This window comes from Rana temporaria, chromosome 7, assembly GCF_905171775.1.
Source record: "Rana temporaria chromosome 7, aRanTem1.1, whole genome shotgun sequence".
Lineage (NCBI taxonomy): Eukaryota > Metazoa > Chordata > Amphibia > Anura > Ranidae > Rana > Rana temporaria.
Genome location: NC_053495.1, coordinates 147,276,984 through 147,301,414, shown reverse-complemented (window position 1 = coordinate 147,301,414; position 24,431 = coordinate 147,276,984). Strand labels below are relative to the sequence as shown.

Sequence of the window (24,431 nt, the reverse complement as noted above, 5' to 3'; positions counted from 1 at the left end):
CGTTGACAATACCACTGACTGTCCAGGAAGACTCTGTAAGAAGTTTTTTTCTATGTGCCACAGTTTATTGTTCCTATCTCTGTTTTATAAACCCTTTGTCACTCAACAGAAACTTTTATTTAGCAAAAACATGTTATTGTTAAGTTATGCAAAAAGTACACTATGACAATTGAATTAGCCCATACATTATTGTGTAACTCTTATCCACACACAGGAATCAGTAGGATTGGCACAGACGTTAGTTGGGACAGACTGTACTGAATCTTCTACTAACTGCCATAAGACACTGGAACACCGACGCGGCAACCATGAAGATTGCTGGGATTCTTATTTTAGCTTCCATACTCCAGCTGTCACAGCCAGCTAAGGACTCGCTAGTAAAGCTGGTTAATAATGGGTATGAAGATGTCGTTTTTGCAATAAATCCCAAGATTCCTGAAAATCCAAAACTTATCGAAAATATAAAGGTATGTACTATACTTTCCTTGTAATGTGCAACGCACAGTAATTATCAATATACCGTAAATACTCGAGTATAAGCCGAGTTTTTCAGCACATTTTCTTGTGCTGAAAATGTCCCCCTCGGCTTATACTCGAGTCACCTTTTTGCGCCTAATCTCCCAGACTTTGGGGACCCGGTACCGGTCCCCACTCTTCCTCTACAAGTGTGCAAAGTTTGTTGTCCAGGGGAGCTACGGCACGGGGAGCACCAATTTTTCATTTGTTAAGGACACAGTGAGGCATGGGCACAGTGAGGCATGGACACAGCGAGGCACAGTGAGGCATGGGCACAGTGAGGCATGGGCACAGTGAGGCATGGACACAGTGAGGCATGGACACAGTGAAGCATGCACATGGACACAGTGAGGCATGGGCACAGTGAGGCAAAGTGAGGCACAGTGAGGCATGCAGACACCCTAGGCTTATACTCGAGTCAAAAAGTTTTCCCAATTGTTTGTGGTAAAATTAGGTGCCTCGGCTTATATTCAGGTTGGCTTATACTCGAGTATATACAGTAGATGGGAATTGAATAAATGGCAGCACTAGCATAAGAGCCCTGGCCATTATGGGTGTAGTATTGATTATACAACATTAGCACTCTCCATTTTACTTCCATTGTGGGGTGCAGGATCTGCATGCTTACTTACTTTAACAGTAAGAAATAGGGCTTTCATTAGGGGAGTGAATAAGGTTCAGGAGGACAGTTTGTTTTCAATATGAAACCAAAATCAAGAACACGGGACATGACAACTAACTGGAGGAAAGTTTAAAACGAACGTATTTTTTTTTTACTGGAAGGGTAGTTGATGCTTGGAATAAACTTCCAGCAGAGGTAGTGTGCGAGGCAACAGTACATGGCTTCAAACATGCTTGAGACAAACCTAAATCTATACTCAGACAAAAAAGGTAACAAAAAAAAATACAAAGCTTGCATTTAAAAAAGAAATGGACAGACTTTTCTATTTCTATATTTCTATGCTTTATAGAGCAGGTGCTATCTCTAGGCAAACTAGACAGCCGCCTAGGGCGCACTGCTGTCTAGGAGCGGCCGGCCGCTAGTTTCCCTCCGCTTCTGCATGCTCTGCAGGCTGCAGCATGTAACTAACTCAGTTCCAGGCATTTGCTCAGTCCGACCGGTACTGTAATTAGAGGCGCATCGCAACACTGGAGCCAGTGGAAGCAGAGCCGCTGCTTCCTGCATAGCGCCGCCTCCATCCACCCAGGGGTGAAGTCAGGGGTGGAGCCAGTGGGGGCTGCAAAATTAGGTTTCACCTAGGGTCTCAAAAATCCTTGCACCAGCCCTGATGCTTAGAACTTACCAACCAACAAAACTTTGCCACAGCTGCCAGATGCTCAGGCCTAATCATGAACATAGAAATATTTGTATTGTATTGATAATATATACGAGAAGAGAAATAAAAGCATTGTTGTGGGTCTTGGTTGTTGGCTGTCTCATTTTTTAAAGGGCTCTCAGACAGATGAAGCCAAGTACACCAACATGCGTTAAGTGGAATATAGAACTGGTCAATGAGATCAGGGAGGGTTTTGGGAACATTGAAGGTTGAGATTATTTGACCCAATTTTCTTAAACTACTGGAGTGAATGCATGGGGCTATTGATTATTGATTATAAATTGCTGTTTGTCAGCAGTTCCTTATAGCAATCCTGAAGAAAATTGAGTTTATTTAGGAAAACTAGAACATAAGTATGAATGTTTTATATTTGATATCAGTTAGGTCCTTTTTTATTCTCTGGGACTAATGCAGCGTACACACGATCATTTTTCGGCATGAAAAAAACATTGTTTTTAAAAAATGTCATTTAAAATGATGGTGTATGGGCTTCACAGAATTTTTCTGTTTCTGAAAAACGACAATTTTTTTTAACATGCTGCATTTTTTAACGGCGTTTTAAACAATGTTGTTTTTCGGGTTGTAAAAAATGATCGTGTGTGGGCTAAAACGACGTTAAAAACCTGCGCATGCTCAGAAGCAAGTTATGAGACGGGAGCGCTCGTTCTGGTAAAACTACCATTTGTAATAGAGTAAGCACATTCATCACGCTGTAACAGACAGAAAAGCGCGAATTGTCTTTTACTAACACGGAATCAGCTAAAGCAGCCCCAAGGGTGGCGTCATGCGCATGGATCTTCCCCTTTAGAGTGCCGTTGTACGCGTTGTACGTCACCGCGTTTTGCTAGAGCATTTTTTTAAAACGATGGTGTGCGGGCAACGTCGTTTTAATGATGAAGTTGGAAAAACTTCGTTTTTTCTACATGCCGAAAAACATTGTTTTTTTTTCATGCCGAAAAATGATCGTGTGTACGCGGCATAACAGTTTTTTCTTTGTCCCTAAGCGTACGGGGCCCATGGATAATGCTCCGTACACACGATCGGATTTTCTGTCGGAAAAACCTATAATGTTTTTTCCCGCCGAAATTCTGCTCAAGCTTGGCTTTCATACACACGGTCACACAAGTTCTCTGAACTTTCATCCGTCAAGAACACGGTGACGTACAACACCACGACGAGCCGAGAAAATTAAGTTCAATTTTACCGAGCACGCGTTAGAACTTTGCACGTAGGAATTGCTACAGACGATCAGATTTTCCAATAGGATTTTTTTCCGTCTGAAAATTTGACAACCAGCTCTCAACCTTTTGTTGGCGGAAATTCCGACAGCAAAAGTCAGATGGAGCTCACATCGGAATTTTGCTGTCGAAATTTCCGAACGTGTGTACGGGGCATAACTGAATCCTATTATGCACTCTGCTATCTGGGTATGCTGGAAGCACAGGGAAAGTTAAACAAAACTGCCACAAACAACTCAATTTGACTGAGAAAAGATAACATAGGATTAATGCTTTATGCATGTATGTTATTGAGCTATTTGTACTTATCATGCTATTGCTTTGTATTGGGTTTGTTCACAGAAAATGGTGGCTGACGGATCTAACTACCTATTGCAAGCTACAGAAAATAGGCTGTATTTTAGAAGTGTTAAGATTTTAATTCCAAGCACTTGGACAACCAACAGCGCTTATAGCAGGCCTAAAACAGAGTCCTATGACAAGGTAAGTGTGTAGACATAATGTTATATAGCATGGCATTGTTTAGAATGTTTTTTCTACTTTTTTAGCCTTCTAAAGGCACGAGAACATGATTGGCCGAAAGTTGGTCACTTACAGTACATTACAATCTGACTGATTTTTTTAGATTTAGCAGCAGTTAAGTGCAATGAGCTATTTGGTTAAAAATTAAATAGAAAGGCCCAATGCTGAAATTGATTTTGGGGGAGAGGGATTAAAGTTCAACCACCATCATGCTAATCTACACCAACACTGATTGTTTAATATGGATTTTTATAGAACATTTAATTAATTCATAAACGATCTAAAGGATGGCATAACCAGCTCAATCTCAAAATTTGCGGACGATACCACGTTAAGCAGGGCAATAACTTCTACGCAGGATGTGGAAACATTGCGAGAAGACCTAAATAAAATAATTGGCAAATAAGGTTTAAAGTGGATGTAAACCCACTCTCATCCTTTCTAAACTACTGCCATAGTGCTGATCTATAAGGATATAGATGCCTCCTGCATGTATCCTTATCTGTCAAATGTCTCCCCTCTGTCTGTTATAAGAACTGAAAAACTGCAGATGCTGTGGGTGGATCTGTTGTCTGGAGCTCTGTGGGTGAAGTCGTGATGTCAGTAGACTCCCCGCCCTCCTCTACACTCCCCTTGTCAACGTGCATTTTTTCCTGTGTATTCCTTACATTAAATGCTGATATGATCACTAACACCCAGTCAAAATCCATAAAAGTAACCACATGACTTCAGAAAAGGAGTGGGGGTGTGAATTAAAAAATAATAATACAAAGAAAAAATACCGCGCTATCTAATAATGTGTGAGTGGAGCAGCTAACACAGCAAGAAAGATCAATTTGCTAAAAAAATATGGTGGAAAAAGTGTAGCGCTAGAAATGATTTGAATTCCTAGTGATGAATTCATAAATAAATAAATTGAATAAAAAATGTTCATATATAACACTATGTGTGACAATGGATTGTGTTACCATTAGTAGTAGTCCATAAACCTCCAATAAATGGATACTAATGACAAGAAACTGGACGGAGCCAGAAAATAAAAGTGAATGAAAACTGTTCATAAAACAAAGTTCATATATGAAGAATCCAGTGACTAGGTGAATAGACAAAATCCAACGGTGATTGCTAGACAGAAGATCCACCACCACTTATGATAGGGGGCTTACCGGATAGATTGGACCCAGAAGGGCATATACCCACTTGGCAATCAAGCTTGTAAATACGATACACTGTAGAGGATATATCACAGATGTCTCAAAACCAGGAATCATTGACAAGACCTCAGGCAGGGAAATCCAGGGGATCACACCAGGTGATGGTTTACAGCAAATCCCAAAGACGACACATCAGATATCCCAATGTAAAAGAAGAAATTGGAGCGCACATAGCATAATTCCGTAAAAAAAACAAGGAATTTATTAAAAGAGAGAGACTCACATGTTGCAGTGGTAAAACAAGCTCATAAAATCAGGGTAGCAATAATGACAGCAGTCCTTCCCGACATGTTTTGTAACAATAGTACTTCATCCACCACCCTATATATATTATATTGATATAAAGGCACAGCAAAGGAGCTCTTCAGATGGATACGGAAAGCCCCGCCGATGTCCGTGACGTCACCGGATCTCCGACGAAACTCCCTGAAGGCCCGGAAGGCGGCGGAGAGGTGAGTACCAATCAGAAGAATTTGAGCGATCAAAACAATTAACGATTAATTTCCACAGCCCTACTTTATACACTCTCGGTATAAAGACAATTTAAAGGCTAACAAAGGGCAGGTTAAAGAGGGTAAAACAGAAGGAAATGATCAGTTCAATGTTATGTGATCCACGTACACAAAGATAAAACATATTTTCTTATTTTCTACTAGAAGCTTCTGCAATTCTGATTTTTAACCTTTTTTTCTTTTTTTCTTTAGGCTGATATTATTATAGCTGATCCTTTTGTTAAAGGAGATTTTCCATATACCTTGCAATATGGTGGTTGTGGGGAGCCTGGGAAATACATACACCTCACCCCCAATTTTGTTCAAAATGACAGAGTGCTGAGACTATATGGTCCCAGAGGTAAGGAAATGATCTCTTTGGGAATGTATAGATATGTAGGAATGTTTTGAAAAGCCTAGTGTTTGGGTTTCATTTGTAATTATATATGTTTTATGTTATATATTTGTATTTCTTTATGTGTGTGGGCACTATATTTGCTTACTACATACATATGCTGGCCATATACTGTTAGAATTTTTGCCAGCTACTGATAACATTTGTCCAGTAAATAGCCCTGTTGGCTGCCTCCTGGCTGGAATTTCTTCATTGAAAAATCACAGAAGGCTGGTGGAAACTTGCCATCCCAACGGTGCCTACATTTAATCAGATGCAGCCACTGTTTGGGGTATTGTAACAACTGTCAGATCAGCCGTCAAAATACAATAGCTAGAGTGGGAGATTTGTCCAACCAATGCTGTGTAGTGCACATGGAAAAATCCTTATGTGTATGGCAGGGGCGGACTGACAACTCATGGGGCCCCCGGGCAATTTAAGACTATGGGGCCCCTGGGCTTACAGATGGCCACCACGGCAGGAGGCAGTGCAGAGGCGGGGCAGCTAAATTCTGGGGATTTTCACATCAGAAGCATGTTGGTTTCAGACATATCAGGGACAGATGTAAAAAAAACATAGATTTTTACATACTGTTCCTGGTTTTACTGAGCCTGGCAACCCTGATGGGGCCCCCTAGTGACATGGGGCCCTCGGGCAGTGCCCGAGTGACTCAATGGTTAGTCCGCCCCTGGTGTATGGCCAGCTTTAAGCACTGCTTCCAGTCTTAATCTGACCATAGATAATCAGTTCTTTTTTAAAAAAACAACAAAAAATAAAATGTTGCATAACAGATTCCTCCATCCACACAAACGAGGTAGATAGAGAAATCTCTGCCGGCACATTGTATTCTGAAATTGGGACTCTCCGATTGGCTGTAGTGGCTCACTGACAACAGTTTATCAACATTCCTATGCTACAGAAGTCAATCAAAAGATCAACTTCTGCCAAAGAGGTAAAGACACACATGGATCGAAATTTGGCCAGGTCCTTGCTGAACCGGAAAAATTTCAATCCATTTATGGCAAACCTATTCACCCACGCTTCAACCCCTCCTCCCCATCCTATTTATTGCCCTTGTACAGACATCAGGACAGGTGACAGGTGGGCTTTCACACTGGGGTGGCATGGGAAGCGCTATTATTAGGCGCTAAAACGCCTGAAAAACGCCTCAGTGTGAAAGGGGTCTAATGGAGAAGGTGTATTGGTAACAGCTAGGAAAGTGCATTAGGCAGCAGCATTATAGACAGAGCAGCACAACCACTGATTAATAACTGCATGTGATGCTGGTTTGTTTAAATGTAGGCAGTCATACAGTAAATATGTAATTATGTATTATTTTTCTGCAGGGAGAGTGTTAGTCCATGAATGGGCTCATCTGAGATGGGGTGTTTTTGATGAATACAACAATGATATCCCATGGTATCTCAGTAAACAAGGCAAATCGGAGGCAACCAGGTAAATCCCTAATTGTGTTGTTTTATTTTACTGATGTTTTATATTGATTTACAAAAAAAAAATGTTACTGCCATAGGTGTGCGCAGCCTATTACATTAGGGTGTGCACCCCAAAGCTCAAACACACATGCATATACATATAGGGCAGTAGGGCAATGGACAATGTCAATAGAACAGTTGATGGTGTCAGTGGGCAGGGACTGCTGTCAGTAGTTTATTTTTATTTAATTGTATTATTACTTTTTTTAAAAAAAAATATTTTATTATTTTTTACAATATTTTTTTACAATAATTTTTTATTCTTTTCTTTTACAATTGGGGGGCTTTGGTGAGATATCAGGGGCCTAAACAGACCCCTGATATCTCACTTTTGAGACATAGAAAGGTGCTGAGGACAGATATTCCCAAGTTCCTTTCTCTGCAGCCAAGCAGCAGGGGGAATCTGTGCAGCACAGGGTTATTAGGGCGTGCCTGGGCACACCTGGCACGCCCTGTGCGCACGCCTATGTTTACTGTGTATGTAAACAAAAAGTTTTCAGTATATAAAGCTGAAAAGAAACAATGTTTGCATATTTACTGTATAAATAATTAATTAGCCCTAATGATGTGTGTCCCATTGGTGGATGCTGCTGATAGGCAAACATGTATGCCTTTACAGTGAAGGCTGTGAAGGCATAACAGGTCTTGTAATCTTTTCACAGACTACATGGTGTTGTAATAGGATTGAGGTATGGATGAATGTCACAATCTCCCCTCTCCAGTCACAGAACCTTTTCTGATGTATGAAAAGATTACAAGAAATGAATGGAGGGGGCGGAGTCTGAGCAGCCTGCTCTGTATGCAGTATACCTGAGCCGGTGTTCTATGGAATAGTGCCCTCTGTCAAAAAATGCAGTACAGAACGGCACTCCAACTAATTTCCTGACCAGCTGGCGTGACATCACCATAGCGCATGCACGCATCGTAGGAGGCATTTTTCGATGGGAGACAGTATTAGACGGCCACTATTGAAAGCTATGCACACAGCAGAGATAGACCGTATTTGTCATATTGTGCCTCACTGTTGCGGGGTGGGTTTTCAGTGAGTTCAAGGTCTGGTTTTGTCAATGGTGCAGGGCGGGTTTGCTGTGTTCAACAGTGGGTTTTGCCTATGTCTCGTACACACGACCGGTTTTCCCGACAAGAAAACTGCAATTTTTTTAGAAAAAAAAATTCGAACCTGCTCTATTTTTTCCCTCCGCTGTGTGCAAAGCTTTCGATAGTGTCTGTCTTATACTGTCTACCATCGAAAAATGCCTTCTACAATGTGCGCATGCGCTATGGTGATGTCAAGCCAGCTGATAGGGAAATCAGATGGAGTCCCGTTCCGTACTGCACATGCGTGGGCATTTTTCGATGGAGGGCACTATTCAATAGAACACCGGGATGGAGTTTTCAGAGTCAGAAGTTTGGCGTTTACAGTAGTTCTAGAATGCATACAAATAACTAATGTTTTTTTCCCCCTGGATTTCAGCTTAAATATCTCACCCATAAGACTGAATTAGAAAAACAGCGCTCTCTCGCCCTTCCTTTCTCTCTCTCTCTCTCTCTCTCTCTCTCTCTCACTCTCTTTCTGTTTCTCTTTCTGCCCAGCATGCACCAGTCAGTGACGTCAGAAGGGAGTGGTGCCTCCGGATGAAGTGGCCCCGCCCCTTACCTATATAAGAAATAGGAGCATTGTTGAGTTTTTAGATTTTTCAGGTTGGCGGGCGGTCTGATTGACCTCATAAGCCTTCAAAATGGGCACTTCAGATTTTTCCTGTTCATCTCCCATAGACTTCAATGGGGATTGCCATTCGGGTTAGAACTTTTCCCCTGTTCGGGAGTTCTTCTGCAAAACTAACAGGGGGTGTTCGGCCCATGTCTAGCTCTTACGTTCAAATAAATTCCTTGGTTTAGTAACCTTTGGCTTTAAAATTGGTTTGACTACAGCGTATATAGCAGTTCTAGAATGCATACAATAAATAATAACAAGTAATTTGTTTTTGTTTTGTTTTTCCTGGATTTCAGCTTTAATATCTTACCCATGAGACTGAATTTGCAAAAGATCTCTCTCTCATCCTCCCTCTCTCCCTCCCTCTCTCTCCCTCTATCTCCCTCCCCCCCCTTCTCTCTCTCTCTCCCTCTCTCTCGCTCCCTCACTCTCTCTCTCTCTCTCTCTCTCTCTCTCTCTCTCCCCTTTTTCTCTCTCCCCTTTTCTCTCTCCCCTTTTCTCTCTTTTCCTCTCTCCCCCTCTCTCTCTCTCCCTCTCTCTATCTCCCTCCCCATCTCCCCCTTTCTCTCTCTCTCCCTCCCACCTCTCTTCTCTCTCTCTCTCTCTCTCTCTCTCTCTCTCTCCCCCCCCCCCCACACTAACCATTACACGAATGTATCATGAGTTGTAGATATAGTAATCACATTTAGCAAGGGTTCTCACTTCTCAGAGATCAGAATGTTATTTCAAGGGTTTCTCTGTTGGAAAGGCTGAAAAAGGCTGGTGTAGCTTTACAAAAATTTGCATAAGGTCACAAACAGCATAAATTAATATAATACATTAAAATAGTATTATCTCATATACTGTATAATATGTAAAATATCTTCTATGTCTTGTTTTAGATGTCCTTTGAGTCTGGGTGGATTAGCTAAAATTGATATTGATGATGGACTAAAGCAAACAAAAGTAGACTGTGAAATTGACCAAACCACTGGGCTCTATGAGGATGGTTGTGAATTCTACCCAAATGTGGACCGCAATGTCCATGAATCTATTATGTATGGACAAGCCCTGGAACCTGTAAGCCTGAGAACAAGATCTGTCTCTAGAAATATATCTGTGTTGAATTATCCTTCTTTCTGTGTTACTTAGACTTCTACCAATTAGGTCAGGTGTATATATATATATATAGTGGTATTTAGTTTTCTTTTTTTGGCCTTTTTTCCCTCTGTTTTCATCTGGTGATCCCACCAGTAACCAGGGCTTTTTTTCAGGGGGAACTTGGGGGAACTCAGTTCCACCACCTCTGGCTCAGACCCTTTGGTGCCTGCTCACCACAATCACTTGTAAACACAGAAGTCTGGTTTATGCGTTTACAAGTGACAGCTCTGCACTCTGTGTGTAACCCCCCTGAACTCTGCACCCTGTATGTAATGCAATCCTGGTATTTAATGCCCCTTTAAGACCCTCCTACTGTTTGTGAAATCTGAACGGGGTCGTGGTTGAGTTCCTGCACCTATTTTCTGAGAAAAAAAGCTCTGCCAGTAACACACCTCCTGTATCAGGGTGCCTACACTATAGATAAAGGAGGAGCAAAAGAGGCATCTTTCGGTGTCAGCATTGTAAGTCTAAATGCAGGATAGTGTTTAACACAGTAGCAGATTGAGATACACTAAAAAATTTAAGCCAAACTCCAGTTCACACTATTTTAACCACTTAACCCCCGGACCATATTGCTGGTCAAAGACCAGGCCACTTTTTGCGATTCGGCACTGCGTTAGTTTACTTGACAATTGCGCGGTCGTGCGACGTGGCTCCCAAACAAAATTGGCGTCCTTTTTTTCCCACAAATAGAGCTTTCTTTTGGTGGTATTTGATCACCTCTGTGGTTTTTATTTTTTGTGCTATAAACAAAAATAGAGCGACAATTTTGAAAAAAAAATATATTTTTTACCTTTTGCTATAATAAATATCCCCCAAAAATATATAAAAAAACTTTTTTTTTCTCAGTTTAGGCCGATACGTATTTGTCTACATATTTTTCGTAAAAAAAAATCACAATAAGCGTTTATTGATCGGTTTGCGCAAAAGTTATAGCGTTTACAATATAGGGGATAGTTTCATGGCATTTTTCTTAATATTTTTTTTTTTACTAGTAATGGCGGCGATCAGCGATTTTTTTTCGGTACTGCGACATTATGGCTGACACTTCGGACACTTTTGACACATTTTTGGGACCATTAGCATTTTTATAGCGATCAGTGCTATAAAAATGCATTGATTACTATAAAAAATGCCACTGGCAGAGAAGGGGTTAACACTAGGGGGCGAGAAAGGGGTTAAGTATGTTCCATGGGTGTGTTCTAACTGAAGGGGGGGGTGGACTGACTGGGGGAAATGACTGATCGCTGTTCATACATTGTATGAACAGAAGATCAGGCATTTCTCCCCTGACAGGACCGGGAGCTGTGTGTTTACACACACAGCTCCCGGTTCTCGCTCTGCAACGAGCGATCGCGGGTGCCCGGGCACGCGCGCCAGAATCAGGGACGAGCAGGGGTTGCGCGCCCATATTGGCTGCTGGGAGAGATGACGTATAGCTACGTGATCTCGCCCAGCAGAGCCGACCTGCTGTTATACGGCGGCTGGTCGGCAAGCAGTTAAGCTTTTACAGCAACATTTTTTTTAAATAAAATAAAGGTGTAATATAAATAAATAAAAGCTGACTATTGTAAACAGCCCTGTCAGTGCTAAGTGGCTTGTCTCAAGCCACAACTGCTACCTCTGCTGGACAGCTTGTTCTGTTGATAAAAAACAGACTTACAGGCCAGATCACCAGTTGAAAATAACTTTTGGGTTTAATACTGCTTTAAAATCCTTATTTTTAAGAATATTAGCTATCTGTATCTTCAATACTCTGAAATTCTGACCTGGACTAGACATACAGATCAGAAAAATCAGTCAGGGATCCTTAAAGAGAAACTCCTGGCTCCCCCAAAAAATCAAAAGTCAGCAGCTACAAATACTGTAGCTGCTGACTTTTAATATAAGGACATTTACCTGTCCAGGTATCCAGTGATGTCCTTACTCAAGCCGATTCTTCAATTGGCTTTGGGTGCAGGCACTGGAATCTCAAGTAAGGGAAACAGGAAGTGAAGCCTTGTGGCTTCACAGCCGGTTTCCTACTGCGCATGCACAAGCCACGCTGCCCCTTGTGAATGGTCGGTAGTCTTCTGGGACCTGTGATGTGTCCCAGAAGACTACGGGGGGAAGGGGGAGGGGCGAACCAGGCACATGACCCCCCCCCCAAAAAAAAGTGCAAAATGTGGCAGTGGAAGGGATAAGAGGGTGCAAACAAGCATAACTTCGCCCTTTGGGTGGAGTTCTGCTTTAAATCAGTGGATCAGCATGACAACCACAGAACTAACATTTTTAGAGTTAGAGGTCAGCAGTGACAGCCTATGAAATTCTTTTAGGGCCTGTTCACATCTATGCATTGCAGTAATGAAAATCGCACCCAAGCACTGCTTTGTGTAGAGCAATACAATGCCATTTTTGTGAATTTCCCCCAGTGCAGTAAACCGAAGTTGCCAATGCAGAATACATGGCAGCACATCACAATGCTATTAAAGTGATAGTAAAGCTTTGATTTTTTTTTTTTTAAATAAACATGTCATACTTACCTCCACTGTGCAGCTCGTTTTGCACAGAGTGGCCCCCGAACATCCCCTTCTGGGGTCCCAAGGCTCCTCCCCGCAATAGATAACCTCCTTTGGGAAGCTCTCTCCCAAAGGGGGTTACCTTGCGGCGCGCTCCTGTGTCATACACTTGACGTCCATAGACGCCAAGTGTATGACTCAGCCCCGCCCCCCGGCGGGCGCGTCATTGGATTTGACTGACAGCAGCGGGAGCCAATGGCTGCGCTGCTATCAATCTATCCAATGAAGACCCGAGAAGCCGTGTAGAAAGCGACGCGGGATCGCGCCCATGGGCTCGGGGGCGGGGGGCGGACACTGCAAGGTGTTTTTTCACCTAATGCATAGGATGCATTAAGGTGAAAAAACACAAGGGTTTTCCACCCCTTTAATGTTGTGGTACACTGCAGTGCTGAGTATCTGCAAAAATGGTGTATGTCCATTACATTGTTTGTTGAGGAGAGTTGCTACACTGTGTGGTGCAATTCATTGTAAATTGCATCCTCTGACACTTATATTGCAACACAAGAAAACATGCAATACCATGAGTTACACTAGCAAAAATGTAGCTCCTATGTAGATCCCTGCTGAACTGGCTGAGATTCGATCCATCTATGGCCGGATTAAATGGTTCCCAATATCCCAAGCGCTTTGCATACCCTTCAGATAGGTACCACTGATCTAGAAACTTCTCATACAGTAGCAGCAATATCTTCTAATCAGTTTCACCCATAGGAGATGACTATTCAGTGCTGCTCATCATTTTCATATCTTTTTTTTTTTTTATAAGGTGCACGCATTCTGCAAAGAAAACACGCACAACAAAGAAGCACCAAATGAACAAAACAGATTATGCAACCACCAAAGTGTATGGGAGGTCATCATGAAATCTCCTGACATGAAATCTGCTCCGTTGGAAAGTACCAATATCCCTGCCCCTACTTTTACCCTGCTGCAGTATAAAGACAGAGTGGTCACCTTGGTACTGGATGTTTCTGGAAGCATGAGTGGAGTAAGTATAGTTTCAAAAAAACGTTATATGTAATCTCTTAGGCCCCATTCACACCTGATTGATTATCTGTTTGAAGCTTGAAGCTCAAAAACGCTGGAGGAGAAAAAAATCTATTATTCTCTATGGAGATGGTTCACATTTACACTCCAAATCGCCTGAAACTGAACGCCTGAAGCTCAAATTAGTTCTGGAGCTTTTTTTTTTTGTTGCTGGATTCAGGCAGATTTGGGCGTTTTTGGCACATTTGTATTCCCATAGAAATGAATGGAAACGTGCCATTTGCGCATTTTTGCCCGTTTTTGCGTGATTTTCTGCTCAACTGAAAAAAAAGTAAAAAATAAAATGTTAATAATATATGAATAAAAAAATGTAAATAAATACACAAATAACGAAAAAATCATCATAAATAAGTAAAATAAATGAATAATATGTAATAATACATTAATAAATAATAATTAACCTTAAAAAATATTAAATACAATATTATTTTTATTAGTAATAATAATATAACACCCAAACTCAAACAAAAAATACATTATTAATAATAATAATAATATTTTTAATAATAATAATTATTATTTTGTGCTAGGGTTAGGGTGTTTAGTTATTTATTATTTTATTTTTAGGGGGTAAGGGTTAGTTAAGGGTTAATTATTTTATTTATTGTTACTTAGTATTAATTTATTGAATTTATTTATTTTTTATTTATGATTTTTATTTATTTGTGTATTTATTTTACATTTATTTATTCATTTATTATTATTTGAATAATAATAATAAATAATTTTTTATTTTTTTTAAATAACAAATAACCCTTGTCCTAACCCTAACCTAAACTGAACTCGAACCCCTTACCCTAACGAAAAAAACATTATAATAATAGAAGAAATAAAACCTAATGGAAAATACCTGATTTCTGAGAGTCAATCGGTGCTCATGTGAGCCGCCGGCTCTCTCCTCTCCCCTTCTGACAGCTGCAGGGGGCAGTGCAGAGATTCCCCCGCTGACGTCAGTCGGGAGGGGATGAGGAGAGAGCCGGGCAGTCGTGTGAGCGCCGATCGACTCTCGGAAATCAGGTATATAGCTGCATTTTTTTTATAAATCGCACACACAGGGGGACATGAGATTAAGGAGACAGAGCTGATAGTATAAAGATGTAGATGTTATTCTAGCAACAGGGGGGGCGGTCACTAACTGAAAGGCAGGGAGGGGAGCGGAGAAAGGAGGACAAAGAAGGACAGGAGAGACAGAAGATAACGGCACGAAAACTGACACAATGTCAGGGCTCAGCAGCCATTAAATACCGTGGTCAGTTTACAGAGGGTAAAGCTAGCAGGATCAGCCAGGTATTTCAGGTTACAGAAAGGGCCAAATAACACAGCACAAGCACTGTTCTGTATAACATGTTTTAAAGGGACAGGATCCATTTTTATTTTTTATATTTCTTTTTAGTGTAACAAGCACTTTAAGGTTAAGTTTGGCTTAAAGTTTTCCATAAACTTTTATTTCCTTGCAGAGCGATCGCATTAACCGCCTGTACCAGGCTTCTGAAGTTTACATCATGCAGATTGTCGAAACGGGTTCCCGTGTTGGAATTGTCAGTTTCTCTAGTGACGCAACCGTTCTGTCTAATTTGGTGAAAATAACTAACACCTTTGACCGTGAAAGACTCAAGGGTTTTCTTCCAAGAATCGCAACTGGAGGTACAAACATATGCTCTGGAGTTCGTAAAGGATTTGAGGTAATTTAATCGTAAAATCTTTTACTTGGCAGATTTTTTTATTACAGAGGACAAGGCCCCTACTACATGCTCATCTCTTTTATAGGTTTACATTCTGTTTATTCTTAATGGAAACACTTTTGTGGACATGCTTTTAGAGATTCAGACAAAAGTCTATAAACATCTCAGTGACTATGACGAAAATGTGTGAATATTTTCTATTTAAAATATTTGTACCTGCTTAAATCTGCCCAAGTTCTGCATAATCCAAGCACCACAAAAAATATTTTCAGGTTCATGAGTCATGGCTTGTTTTTGAGGGAAAGGAAGGAAGGGAGTAATGCCTTGTAGACACGACCGATTTTCACGACGAGAAAACTGGCATTTTTTATATTGGTCGTGAAAACCGGTCGTGTGTATGTTCCCTAGCAGTTTTCTTGACGAAAAAAATGCTGCAATTTTTTTTAAATCAGCTCTTTTTTCTCGTCGTGTTTCCCATCAGTTTTTTCCTCATCGTGAAAAACAGTCGTGTGTATGCTTTTCCGAGGGGGAAAAAACGTGCATGCTCAGAATCAAGTATACAGCCCAAAAGCAGCAAAGGGTGGCGCCATTTGAAAGAAACTTCCCCTTTATAGTCCTGTTGTACGTGTTGTACGTCACCGCGCTTTGGTCGGACGTCTTTTTGCATGAACGTGTGTATGCAAGTCAGGCTGGAGAGCAATCACATCGGGAAAAACGTTGTTTTTTTTTCCTGCTGAGGAAAAATGGTCGTGTTGTGTGTACGAGGCATTATGTTAGCTGGCATCATCTTCATGACTGTTACAGGTTTTTATCTTCTAAGGCTGCAGATCATCTACTATGTACATAGCGCCATCTAACGGATAATTCACAAAAGTGTTGCGTAGATGCAAGGGAAGCTAGGTTTCCTGTTTGTATTATTCAAGCCAATTCTTAAAGCATCTAATGCACCTCATACAAGGATCTCCATATACAAAGCCTTAAAGGATCACTAACGGAATTTTTTTTTTTTAGCTAAATAGCTTCCTTTACCTTACTGCTATACTGGTTTCATGTCCTTATTGTTCGTTTTTGCTTTGAAGTGGCTGTAATTCTGCTCTGATTTCCACACTTCCTGGTTGTCTTTTTCCTTATAACTATCGTACTGGGAGCTTTTCACTGTAGGTCTAAGCTGTCATTACTGTGTGTCTAAAACTTAACAGAACCAATCAGATTCATTTTAAAAACAAAACACTGCCCTGGATTTGTTTGTTTTTGTTCTGTGTGTCTCTCTAGTTCACAGGAACATGAAAACAGTTTAAAAGTGAAACTAACCTACAGGCACATTATATGATTGATTTTTTATCTATTTGTAATCATTTTTAAAAGGAATCAGTTAACTTTTATGTCTCTATACCCTGTAAACAGTAATTTCAGCAAAAAAATGTTTTCCTTTAGTGACCCTTTAAGCCCCGTACACACTGCGGGAGAGCCTTTGGCCAGGAAAACCGGACGTGTGTATGCCTCCTCACAATTTTCTCAACAGAAAAACTGCTGAGAAATCCGCAGGAAAATAGAAAACCTGTTCTCTAGATTCCCGGCGGGTTTTAAACCTGGCAGTTTTCCTGTGGGGAAACACTGCGAGGGAGCATACACACAGCCGGGATTCCTGACCAAAGCTCTCCCCGTAGTTTTCCTGACGGGAAAACCTCTCGTGTGTACATGGGGAAAGTTATCGAGCAGGTTCTCAGTTTTCCCGTCGGGATTCCCGGCTGACTTTACACTGCCGGGAATCCCGGTAGTGTGTACAGGGCTTTATTTATTGTGGGTCCCCTACCACACCTTAATCTTCTGCAACAAAAATTAAGTAGAGTTTTATTTTTTGCAAGATTTGGGCTACTTGGCAGCCCCTGGGATCTCACTTTAGAGATAGTGATGTCCCCCTTACCAAGGCACTGCTTGCAAAAGCAGGTATAAGGAAATAACATATATTTTTACCCTAAAAAAAAATCATACTTACTATAATGCACATGTGCATCCCAAAACTGAACGTGTGATTCAAAACTTTGGCATGGCAATCAAAGGGTTTAGTTTTTTAGTTTTTTTTTACAAAATTTGGCATGTCCACAATGGAACTATCAGAGCTCCAGTTCAAAAGAAAACTGTACTCGTGTGCAGCCACCTTAATTAATTAAATTAAAATGACACTAAACTCAGATGTTTTTACATCAATTGTTATAAAATATCAGACAAAAAACAAGAAGCAGCACTCTATGGGTAAAGCATAAATACTTGTAAACCTTTGGCAAAGTAAAAAGTTAATTCATTGCACTTAAAAAAAAATGAACAACTGTCAATGATAAAAACTTGCAGAGGTTGCAAATAGCAGTCATGGAAGCATATAGCCAATATAGATACTGATATAAAAATGTTTTATTAAAATGTGTGGTACCACTATGACATCCGGGTTGGGAAGGGTCAACATCATACAGTCAGCTTGTGGGTTAAACATGGAAAGGGATGTAATGATCCAAGGTCTTTGAAAATGCACACGTGACTTGTGATGCCTTAGAAGACATAGAAGAACTATGTGAACCCAGAACTTGACAGTTGAATGACGTAGCTTCGTTTTTTGAGTAGGTGGAGTTTTATTTAAACTCAGGCAAAAGTTAATTAATATACAAATTAATAAAATTGAAATAAATTATTATGTTTTAATATGATTTTTTACTATGATTTTTTTTTATTTTTATTAATCAACATATTATTCAGAACAAACGAGAAAGCACTTTAGTAATACAAAGCAAAGCCTCCCTTACAAGTCTCCAACAGAGTCCAGCCTTACATCAGTGTCCCCATCAGTTCCAGTTGCATCAGTTTGCCCATTTAAGTCTCCGCTTACATCAGGTTCCCTATCAGAGTTCCCTGCAATCATGTCCCCTTCAGAGTCCAGCCTTACATCAGTGTCCCCATCAGAGTCCCTCCTTATATTAGTGTACCCATTAGCATACCTCCCACATTTTTGAGATGGGAACAAGGGACACTTATTAGCAAAAGCATGTAGGCATAGGACACACAACCTGTCACGCCCCCTTAAAGGAGAATTATGCAAAAAAATGGCCAATTAAACCAAAGTGCTTTTTTTACCACTACTATTCCTTTATATATGCTTTTGACAAATTCTGCAATTTAGAAATTGGATGAAAGGTTTAGCACTGTAAAACACTTTTTGGCAGATAAATAGTGTATTTTATATACAACTATATAGATCATGCCAACATGAGGGACAAATGAGGAGGAAAGAGGGATTTGTTCCAAATCAGGGACAGTCCCTCGAAATTAGGGACAGTTGGGACCTATGCTGTTGGGGGGGCAGGGGAGAAGCAGAGACTGTACACATCAGCCGTGGGCCAGGTAAAATCTTGTAATTGGCCACATGTGGCTCCCAGGTTGTAGTTTGGGGACCCCTGCTATAGCTTGTGAATTGAAGGTCAGCAGTTTTTGAAAAGCTGCATTCTGCTGTCAAAGTAACGTAGACCACTCTTCTCTCTAATGCTTGGTTCAACAAACAAATGAACATCTTGACCATGTACTTGTGTCCTATGTTCTGATTTTCAGTTACATGATTTTTAATTTTGCTATTTATTAACAAACATATATGCCTTAAACATCAGCCACTGAGAATATGTTTTTATTACATACACAGGTAAATAAAGGGTTCGATGGAAGCACCTTTGGCACAGAGATTGTGCTGTTGACAGATGGAGAGGATGGAGGTGTTAGCGGTTGTTTTAGTGAAGTCCAAACCAGTGGAGCCGTCATTCACACTCTTGCTTTAGGAAACCAAGCCGATAAAGCCCTAGAAGAATTATCCAGCATGACAGGTTAGTTATGCTTTTTTTGGGGAATTAAAAATATGAGTTGTGGCTTCAAAAGCAGCCATATGATCAGTATAACACTTCAAAACAAAGAGACACGTGTATATAATGATTTCAAAGACTTTGTTATGTATTTATTAACCTTTCTTTTCTTTAAAATTCAATTAAATATATTGTATCAAAAAATGATAACACAACTGAATGAAGAGGATCCATAAAGGCCTGAAAGACTCTGACAATAGATTGAACACTGGTGCAGAATACAATGCCAATTAATTTATTTTATTTTATTAATTTATATTTTTTCTCTTTGAATAATTTTTTTTTTTCAAATATTTTATTAAAGTTAAACAGGAATATAATCAATTCATGTATATATGCATGGGGTTGTACAATAAAAAGAGAATTCAGAATAACAGATATATAGTGGCATAACATATAATACTATTATCCCCATATATTCAAGCATCATAATGTCAAAGAGAATTAAATATAAATGACAAATAGGAAGATAATACATCACTATATCAATAGCCTGAAAATATAAAGCATAGATGAATCAGAAATTACATAATGATGTAGTCTGATCATATTGATGTGAATGAAAAGATAAAAGACTGATATAGTGTAGTCTTAACAAAATGTGGTAAGGAATAATAATAAAAGAAATATATAGGGGGTATTGCCCTATTTGTACAAAATAAATTTACATGAAGTTTTGATGGATGAACTACTATGGAGGTTTTTTTAAATACACACCATGATATGTAGTTGTGCATATATTTATAGTTATAATACACCCCATGCTGTGTGGATGTACATATATTTATAGTTATTAAAAACTAAGAGGCTATCCAGAGGTTTCAAGCTGCTTTCCATTTTATTAGCCCTAAACAGGGACTTATCATTTTGGGATAGGAGCTTGGATTTGGGACTTATATACTGTATGTGCATAGGCGTGCGCACAGGGTGTGCCAGGTGTGCCCAGGCACACCCAAATCACCCTTTACAGCACAGATTCCCCCTACTTCCCTGGCTCCCTCCTTCCCCCTGCAGTGCTACCAGCTTCCCTCTTCTCCCGTAAGCTATTGCTACAAGGATGTTTTAGGATGAGTGAAGGAAGGGACCGATAAATATGTAATCCCCTTCCCTTTCTGAATGAACATTGTGAGTGATCAGTGGTGTGTGTTTTGGGGTGCACACCCTAATGCAATAGACTGCGCACACCCATGTGTATGTGTAAGATGTTCTGTATATGACTTTCCCTTCTCTTTCAATGCTTGCAATAGAGCAAGCCATTTGAAGCATAACATGTTTAAAAATTAAACCCCCCCCCCCAATTAAAAAAAAAAAACATTTTGGCCATGTAACAAAATGAAGACCATAACTTACTGTTTTCAAAAATAGTTAGCTTATTAGGATAGGTTAGGACAAAATATTTGCTGTTCAGGCATTCGGATGCAAAGTGCTTTGCCAGGGGTCCGGTATGAATTTTAAGGGAGATACGGTAAAAGTAATATTTACAGAGAAATAAAATGATACCATTTCAGTTACCAGTAAATTACATTTCATTGTTGGCTTCTTGTAATTTGCTGGCAATTTAAAACAAATTTTCTTTTGTAAATGTTAGTGCTTTAAAAATCACTACTCCTGGCAAAATTATTGTTATTTTATTGTTTTTTTCTTTAGTTTTCTTATTAGTCCAGAAAATGGGCTAGACAATGCTGCAATCTCACAAAGTGCATAGCTTTAAAGACATAGCATGTATAACAAATGTTTATTCATTCTCTGCAGGTGGTTTAAGACTATATGCATCAGATAAACTTGATGCCAATGGTTTAATTGATTCCTTCAGTGGTATCAAATCTAGCAGCGGGGATGTCCAAGCTCAGTCTATACAGGTATGTATATTTTCTGTTGCAAAGCTATCATAACATGTCAGTTAATATGCATACTGAGTTATTATTGTAGCATACCTGGCTGTCATTTTACATGAACACAGCTCCATCTATACTATAGTACTGAATAAAGCATGATCATCGTGCTGCAAACTGCACCCTTTATATTAAAACAAGAAGTATGACTTGTATGCAGGGCTCAAGTCCTGCGGGAACGCATGGGAACGGAGTTCCTGCACTTTTTTCACAGCAGGAACTCAGTTCCCTTTGCAGGACTAGAGAAGCTGAGCCGCCCAAGCCAATCCTTCACTAAGTGGCGATGCCCAGCTCAAGTCACTGTCAGGGGCAGGCGAACCTTAGTAATCCTTTATGTTACTGGCCGCTTCCTGTAGACATTGCGGTATCGAGGAAGTGACGGAATATCCGCACACTACCCGATGAATCCATATACAGGAAGCGGCCAGTAACATAAACGATTACTAAGGTACAGTGGATCGAAAAAAAAAAAAACATGCGGTTTAGTAATTATGCATATGAGCGTATCATTTTTTATTTTTTTTGGTGGGGGAGTGGATCTTTGGTGGGAGTTCCCACACTTTTTCCCCCAGGACTTGACCCCTGCTTGTATGTGTAATTATATCACATGTCTATGATGTATAGAATTAAAATGATAAAGAGAATTTTTTTATTATTATTATTAAAACCCAATTGAACTTTCAGTTTAAGTTAGCTGAATGTTTTTCCAGGTGTATCTTTAAAAAAAAAAAAAAAGGTATGACAAGTCTTGCGGTTTGTTTTCTTCACAAATAAACCACAGCCTGAGTAGAAAAGCCTGTGCCCTGCAGAGTGTGGATGCAGTGGTCTCTCTGCAGATGTCCTACACCCCCCACCCCTTCTGAGTCAGAGATAGAGCTCTCTAATCAGATCTCCAATTTGCTTATTGCCCAGCTATAGGTCTGGCTCTGTAGGGCCTCTGTCATTAGACCACTGTCCAATGCTCTGGCAGAGGACAGACTATATCCTCAGGATGTGGCTGCTTTAGAAAACAAGTGAAATTGAGCATCTTTTCTTTTGAGGCATCTTGAATGTATTAAAGTGTACCTATTGCCATTTTTTTCTTGTTTTGGATAGAGTGGATAGAGTGGGGAGGGATTAGAGCTTGTGTCATGCCTTGGATTTCCGACGGGAAAACTGCAATGAGAGCCTTTGGCCAGGAATCCCGGCCGTGTGTATGCTCCCTCGCAGTTTTTCCAGACGGGAAAACTGCCAAAACCTGCCGGCAAAAAAAAGAGAACTGGCTCTTTTTTTTTCCGTCGGAAATCATGTGTACGAGGCATCAGGTTTTCCCAGAGAGATTTTGTCTGGTAAAAAGGTTGTCACCAAGAGAGGAAGTGGAGGGAGATCACAGCAACACAGACAGAAATATATATATATTTTTAAGTTAAAGTGGAGTTTCGACTAAATAAAAAAAATCTAAAGTCAGCAGCTACACTCCAGGGGTCCAGCTATGCAGGGGAACAAAGCCCCACTCCTCTCCCCCTCCTCTCCGTGGTGCCGGCATTGTCACTGTGGGTGCCCGGCTGTGGCTTCACAGCCAGGCACGCGCTGCACACTGTGACTGTCCGGACAATTATCTAGGGCCTGTGACGTGTCCCAGATGATTGGCAAGAAGAAGAGGGGAGAGGTGAACATTCTTCCGGCACAACGGAGCCCCGGGAGGAAGTGCTTACATGCTTGTTGAGTACCCCCAAGTGGCTTTCTATGGTGGCCCCAGAGCCGAGTCACAGTCCCATTCAGACACAGAGCTGCTGTCTGGCTCCACCCCTCTCCTCATTGGCTCACTGAATTTGATTGACAGCAGCAGGAGCCAATGGCGTCATGCTGTCATCTCAGCGAATGAGGAGGGAGAGTCTCGAGACACTCGTGCAACATCGCTGGAGCGAGATGGGGCTCAGGTAAATATTAGAGAGGCTGCTGCACACAGAAGGCTTTTTATCTTACTTCCGGACTGATAGAACATTGATCCCAGAACAGAAAGTGATGGAAAATCTCCTGTATAGAAATAGAACAAAAAAAAAATGTTGTTGATACACTTTAAACTGATTTACAGAAGTTCAATTGGTTCAACTTAAAATGTATCCAAACCCAACATAAATGGCATATAGTGCAGCATTAGTCCTTAGATTTAGTGGCTGAAATTATTTCTGTTTTTAGGCTTTCTTTCCTGTATTTTAACCTGTCCTTGGGTGTCAACACTCACTCACTTTATCTATTGGGGGGGGGGGGGGGGTTGTAAACCTAGACTGCTCTCCTGATTTGGACTACAATCCCCTTCCCCTCTCCTCACCTCCATAGAATTGGAAGGGGGTTATAAGTTCACAGAGGAGAACTGGTAAAAGATGATAACTTTTTTTGAGATTTCAAATCAATGCAGACGAAATCACAAGCACAATGAAAATATATAATTAATTCCAATGCGCTACTGTGAGTAAACAGAATAATGAAAAAAATTGTGTGCAGATAATACTTGGGGCAGCTGTATCTAAAAGTGTTCACATAACACAAAAAGGAAAAACAAGCTAAATAAGTGATAAGCGCTCCAGGTATGTGATGAATCACAACACAGTGTATAAATAGATGAATGAAACACAAAAATAAAAAGGGGGTGAGTGACCAAACTCAAAATATGTGCAGTGCGTATCAAAAAATACAATAGAAAAAACTCAGTGTTAAGACAACGTGAAACCCTTTGGGGTGTCGCGTCCCCTGTGGGTTAAAAATCACTGAAATGTGCACACATATAAAAATAAATAATATATAAAAGGTATAAGATATATAATATACAAAATGTGATGTCTAATAAGTGAATAGAGATCTGTAGTAAACAACAATAGTGATAATGATGAGACAGTCTATGGATGAGGGTAATGGGATGTTCACATGTAAAGATTCCTGTATGTAAGGCAGTGATTGGGGAATCCTTATTGGTGTTGTAGTGCCCTTACCATGAAGGTGCTATATGTGCGCATATAGGGATATCCCTCCGGGTCTCCGATCACCTTTCTCCTGGGATCACTCAGTGCAGGTAATTCCAACTGCTGTGTGCCATGAAGGTGTTTATATGTACACATATAATGCTGGTCCTCCGGGTCTCCAATTCCTTTTTTCCTGGGATCACTCAGTTGGTTCCAGCTGCTATGTAACTCCAAAAAGGGTCCAAGTAATAGTGGTCCAAAAAGTTGAGCAATGGGATAGGAAGAAAAAAAGAGATTGCCTCCGATTGTGTAGTGGGTTTAGGGATCCAAAAAGTATTTATTCAAAACATAAAATGCA

The 24,431-nt window shown here is 40.4% G+C and overlaps 1 protein-coding gene across 1 annotated transcript in view; it reads left to right on the top strand.

The window, feature by feature from the left end:
- LOC120945727 (calcium-activated chloride channel regulator 1-like) overlaps window positions 1-24,431 on the top strand; it is a 76,253-nt gene that overhangs the window by 32,737 nt on the left and 19,085 nt on the right. Inside the window, exons 2-10 of the mRNA XM_040360093.1 lie at window positions 215-467; window positions 3,434-3,574; window positions 5,532-5,679; window positions 7,059-7,167; window positions 9,801-9,978; window positions 13,384-13,605; window positions 15,122-15,346; window positions 19,029-19,206; window positions 20,995-21,101. Of these exons, the coding sequence (XP_040216027.1) occupies window positions 309-467; window positions 3,434-3,574; window positions 5,532-5,679; window positions 7,059-7,167; window positions 9,801-9,978; window positions 13,384-13,605; window positions 15,122-15,346; window positions 19,029-19,206; window positions 20,995-21,101 (1,467 nt within the window). The 5' untranslated portion in view covers window positions 215-308. The remainder of the gene's footprint in view (window positions 1-214; window positions 468-3,433; window positions 3,575-5,531; window positions 5,680-7,058; window positions 7,168-9,800; window positions 9,979-13,383; window positions 13,606-15,121; window positions 15,347-19,028; window positions 19,207-20,994; window positions 21,102-24,431) is intronic.